At 48.9% G+C, this 5,286-nt stretch overlaps 1 protein-coding gene across 1 annotated transcript in view; it reads left to right on the top strand.

Moving 5' to 3' along the window:
* LOC102469772 (myosin-9) overlaps window positions 1-5,286 on the top strand; it is a gene marked incomplete at its 3' end in the record, with an annotated part of 58,289 nt that overhangs the window by 4,691 nt on the left and 48,312 nt on the right. Inside the window, exon 2 of the mRNA XM_006156535.2 lies at window positions 1,023-1,179. Within this exon, the coding sequence (XP_006156597.1) occupies window positions 1,023-1,179 (157 nt within the window). The remainder of the gene's footprint in view (window positions 1-1,022; window positions 1,180-5,286) is intronic.

Raw genomic sequence — 5,286 nt, 5'->3', positions numbered from 1 at the left:
AAAAAAAAAAAAAAAAAAACCAACAACAAAGTACACCAGAGAGAGAGGAAAAGGGAAAAAGCACCCCACAATGGGACACGGTCATGCCACAATTCCTTCTCCATTTCTCCATCCTCTTTTAGATCTTGGACACACATGCGTATGTACCCAGCTTGTTTTTCAAACAGCCAGGGCTGGGATTTGAAGTGTGGTCAGCCATGTGCAGTCAGGCTCCCTTAACCACAAGGACATGGGCCAGGCTCAAGCACTTTGTCTAATTCTCATTACTGTCAAATGAAGGATAGACCTCTTCTGTCCCCATTTTATAGACTGAGAAATGGAGGAGAGAAAAGTTAAGAAGCTTGCGCTTGCTGGGATTTGAACTGAGATCATTGGACTCTGAGGGTCTGATTTTAACCTGGTCAGGTCACACTTGGAGTATCAGGTGCATTTTAGGTGCCTCCTGTTAAGCGTGTTGACTGATTAGGTTGCTCTCCAATGAAGACCTGAGTCTTGGAGAAGGCCCATAGGAAACATGAAAGTGGCCTTTCAGTTTTTAAGGGATCTGCTTGCTAGCATCTAGCAGATTCCAGGGAAAGTGGTATCTTTTAGCGGTCCATGAGCCCAGGAGAGATCGAATTGCTGGAGGAGAGCCAGGAACTTTCTCCAGTGCTGCAAAGCATAAGCAGGAGCGTCCCTGGGAGTCCTCGGTGTAGCGTGGTTCTCCTTTCTGCACCTCTGCACCGCTGCAACCGAACCCCATGCTCCCTGCGTGTCTCACGATGACAAGCACCTCACTTCCTGTCCTTGGGTTGGACATCTGTCCACAATGCCGTGGACCTTGCCCAGTGCATGCACACACTTTTAGCTGGCCTTGAGGAGGAACAGCTGACAGAGCAGAGAGAACCCCACCTGGGGCAGCTCGGTGGGAGCAGGGGCACCAAGATGAGGGTTCCAGGGGTGCAGTGGGCCTTGGAGGGGCAGATTGCTGTATTGACAGTCAGACTTCCTGACCCATTCCTCTTTGCCGCTCTTCTCCTTAGACCTACTCAGGCCTGTTCTGTGTGGTTATCAATCCTTACAAGAACCTGCCCATCTACTCCGAAGAGATCGTGGACATGTACAAGGGCAAGAAGAGGCACGAGATGCCCCCGCACATTTACGCCATCACAGACACAGCCTACAGGAGCATGATGCAAGGTGAGTGCCGCAGGACGGGAAGGCCCTTGCAGCGCAGTCTTCACCACTGACACGTTCACAGGTGCTGAGCCACATTTGGTCACATTGCTCTAGAGGCTGGCGATGGGGCAGTGCCTCATAGGCCCTAAGCCATTGTATGTGAGCCACGGCCAATAGCTATCCAGAGAACATGCTTATGTAATGGTAGAATGTTCTAGAAGCTTTAAAATGTATTTTTGAACATTATTTTCCCCATTTCTTCTTTACAAGAATCCTTGCCCTCACTCTCTGCTCTCTTCCAGGCCTGTCCACCAGTTGGTCCCTTTCCTCTATGTATTTTTTCCTCCTTCTTCTCCCATTCCTTTCCCATGGTCTGGAAACCCTCTTGAATTTTCTATATCTTTATAAAACAGACACAGAGACCAACAGCTGGCATAATGACTATGTCACTGGGCTCCCATGCAGTCTACCATGGTTCAAGTCCTGGACCTGGTGGCTGAAACTCACGCTGGGTGCGTGTGCGTGCGTGCCCAAGATCCCGAGAGGAGAATAGAGGAGAAGAGATTGCGGTGTGGCCATCCCACCTGGGGGTGATTTCTCACTTTCTGTCTGTTTCTCTCTGTCTTCCTGGCGAGCGCACATGCCCTATAGCAAAAACCTCTCAAAAAAAAAAAAAAAGACAGACACAAAGGGTGGTAGCAGGTAGTATACTGGTTAAGGTGTTGGATCCCGCATGGCCAACTCCATGGATCAAGTCTCAGACCCAGTGGCTTGCAAAACATGCTGGGTGTGTATGCATAAATGTTCAAAACCCTGAGGGTGGCATGGAGAAAAGGAATTGTGACATTGCTGTCCCCCCAGGGAGTGATTTCTCTCTTTCGTTCTCTGTCTCTCTCTCTCTCTCTCCCCCCAGCAAGCACATGCCCTCTGGAAAAAATAAAGCAAAAGCAAAACCCAAAAAAGAAGCATATACAAAATATCTCTTGGCTTCTTTGTCCCCTCCACCGCTTCTCTCTGTCCCATCTGTCCGATCACAGCAGAGCTTTTTGGAGGCAGTGTCTGTGTTCATCATCTCCCTTCTCACCTCCTGATCATACCTTCGCCCTGTCCACCTGGCCCCACCACCCCTCCAGACTGTCTGACAAAGGCCACCTAGCGTTCGCAGTTACTTAATCCTCGGTGCTCATGAGCGCTTATCTTACTTCACCTCTCCCTGACGTTGGGCAGTCCGGTCCACTCCCTTCTGAAAGCCTTTGCTTCCTGCGGCCCTTTCTGGTTCCCTCATTGCCACTTTCCCCATCCGCTTGGCTGTCTCCTCTTGCTCCCCCATTCCTGCGTGTTGGTGTTTCTCAAGGCCTCGTCCTCAGTCTTCCAGCCTCTCACTCCGAGTGTTCTCTGGATGCTCCTAGGCACTCAGGTGGCTCCTGCCATCGCACTCCAGCTGAGGACCCGCATTGCCACCGGCCCAGCCAGCCACGCTCCCAGCCCTCCCTTCTGGGCTCTTTTTAGTCCATGCACCCCATTCCCAAGTCTAACCTGGGCTCCTTTTACACTCTCCTTTCTCTCTCTCACTCCTTTTCCCAAGTCAGTCAACACTCCTGTGAGTTTTTTCTTTTTTAATGCTTCTGATCTCTCTCTCCCGCCATCTATTCCTGTGGCCCTGGCTTCCGTTCAGACTTCCAGGATCACTTGCCTGCACTACTGTTGGAGCCTCACGGCCATCACTTTTTTTAAAATGTAATTTTACTTCTTATTTTTTAAATTCACTATGGGGGGGCATGTGCTCACCAGAGAGAGATGTGAGAGAGAGAGAAAGTGAGAAAGCAAACTGCCAGGTCCAGGACTCAAACCATGGTTGGCTATGTGGGAGTCTCGCATCCCAACTACTGCGCCACCTCGTAGACCCTTCACTTTTTTTTTTTTAGAGAGAGATTTTTGTTATAAGGCCCATGTTCTTGCTGGAGAGACAGAGACAGAGGAGATAGAAAGTGAGAAATCGCCCTCCAGGGGGGATGCCTATGCCGTAGTCCCTTCTCCATTCTCCTCTTGGGATTTTGGGTACACATGCACACACATCTGGTGAGAGTTTTAAGTCCCCGGGTTTGGGACTCGAACTGTGGTCAACCATGTGGGAGTCCAGTGATACAACCATTATACCATTTGCTGGTCCCATGGCCCTTTCGCTTAAAAAATATTTTTTATTTAATTTCGTTTGTTATTATTTTTTAATTTGAACAGAGAGAGAGAAAGAGAAAGGGAAGGTAAGAAAGCAATCTGCCAGGTCCAGGACTCAAACCACAGTCAGCCATGTAGGAGTCCAGTGCCATTAACCACCATGCCACCTGCTGGCCCTGGCCTTTTCACTTTTAACAGAGCCCTCCTTCTGTGCCTCCACCAGCTGGTCATCTTCCCAGTGTGCAAATCTGGTCAAATTCCTGATCTGAAATCTTGGCAGATCTTGAAAACATTCCCCTCTGCCCCAGAGGTAGCGCTGAAACACTCTGGCGGCAGCAGGGCCCTTCATAATGGGCCACATGCCCACCTGCCCAGCGTCCTGGCAACTTAGACTGCCTGCATTTCTCTAGCGCGTCTTTCTGTTTCATACCACCAGGCCTGCCTCATCTGTCTGCAATGCCTGGCAAGTCCTGACTCCTTTTTTAAAAAACACAACTGAAGCATTATGCCCTCCAGGGAGAATATTTGGGCTGCATTTGCATCAGAACCCTGGTAATGCTATATTTGACTTAGGTATTTACACATTTGTTTTTATCTCCCAGGTGAGCACTGGGCCCACGTTACCTTTAGATTCTTAGAGCTTAGCCAGGCACCTGGCATGTGTAGTCCTTATTCAAGCCCAACTTTCAGATAGGGCTGTATTCTCTTATCTTGTATTGATAGTGGATTTTTATGCCATATGACGTATGCCTTTTTTTTTTTTTTTTTTTGAGAGGTTTTCGCTATAGGGCGTGTGCACTCGCCAGACAGAGAGAGACATAGAGACAGAAAGCCGGAAGTCACGCCAAAATCCCTTCTCCTCCATTCTCCTCTCGGGATCTTGGGCACACATGCACATGCGCCCAGCGTGAATTCTAAGCCACCGGGTCCAGGACGCAAACCATGGTCGACTACATGGGAATCCAGCAGCATAGCCATTACGCTAACTGCTGGTTCTCCCTATGCCTTCTTTTTTCTTTAAACTTTGTATTCTATTCAGGCAGTGGTAGTAACGAATCTTGCTGGTTAACAGCTTCATCCTTGGTGTAGCTTGTGGTTTTAAGTGGCAACCTGTGGTTCGGACACCGGAGGCACAGTGCTGCGGGGAAGGGATTTCATCGTTGAGCTTGATGAATTATGTAGGCTTTACAAGTTGAGCCTAGCCTTTGGCGTTGGCTCACATCTATCAGAATTCCTTGAGGAAGCCAGCCCTTGAGTTTTAGAGTAGGGTGTCTGTTTCAGAGCACTAAGGAGAGCAGTCCAGGGGAAGATGATTCTGTGAGATACCAGAAGAGTCAGAGTCTTTGTACTCTGGGGGGTTATGAGTCAGTTTTCTCCTGGCTCTCTTAACTGGCCCAGTGCAAGAAGTGTACTCTCCCTGAGGCCTGAGCTACTGAATAAGGGCACGCTTCCACCCTTGGATCTTGGATTTGAGTAGTTACCTAGCAAGTGGGCTGTCGTTTTACTTCTAGGTCACAGTGTGAAATGTGGCCCCAGGAGATGGAGTCCGGGGAACTAACTTCCCAGACTTTATAACTTGTAGGACTCCTCCTCCCAAGAGATTTGCCCAACTTTTTATTTGTTCAATAAAATAAAAATTGGGCTGGGGTTAGGTGGTCCCAGGGCTCCACAGGTTGGAAATAAGTTGGGAGAAGAGGAAGGCCTTTAATTAAACTTAAGGCTGGGGTTGGTTTATCTGTTGGAGCATCTCTGGATTCAGTAGGAACCGAAGAGATTCATCACATTGTTAAGGCATGTGGTGAGAGCTTTTATCTTTTGGAGACCAGGGGTTAGAAGTTCATTTGTAGGCACGGGAAACCTCACATCCTGGATCCTGGTGCTGTTGGCACCCCCCTCCCCCGCCTTTTTTTTTTTTTTTTTTTTTGGAGATTTTTCCTTTAGGGCGGGTGTGCA

This window comes from Tupaia chinensis, unplaced genomic scaffold (genome assembly GCF_000334495.1).
Source record: "Tupaia chinensis unplaced genomic scaffold, TupChi_1.0 Scaffold000496_1, whole genome shotgun sequence".
NCBI lineage: Eukaryota > Metazoa > Chordata > Mammalia > Scandentia > Tupaiidae > Tupaia > Tupaia belangeri.
This window is presented reverse-complemented; position numbering and strand designations above follow the sequence as displayed.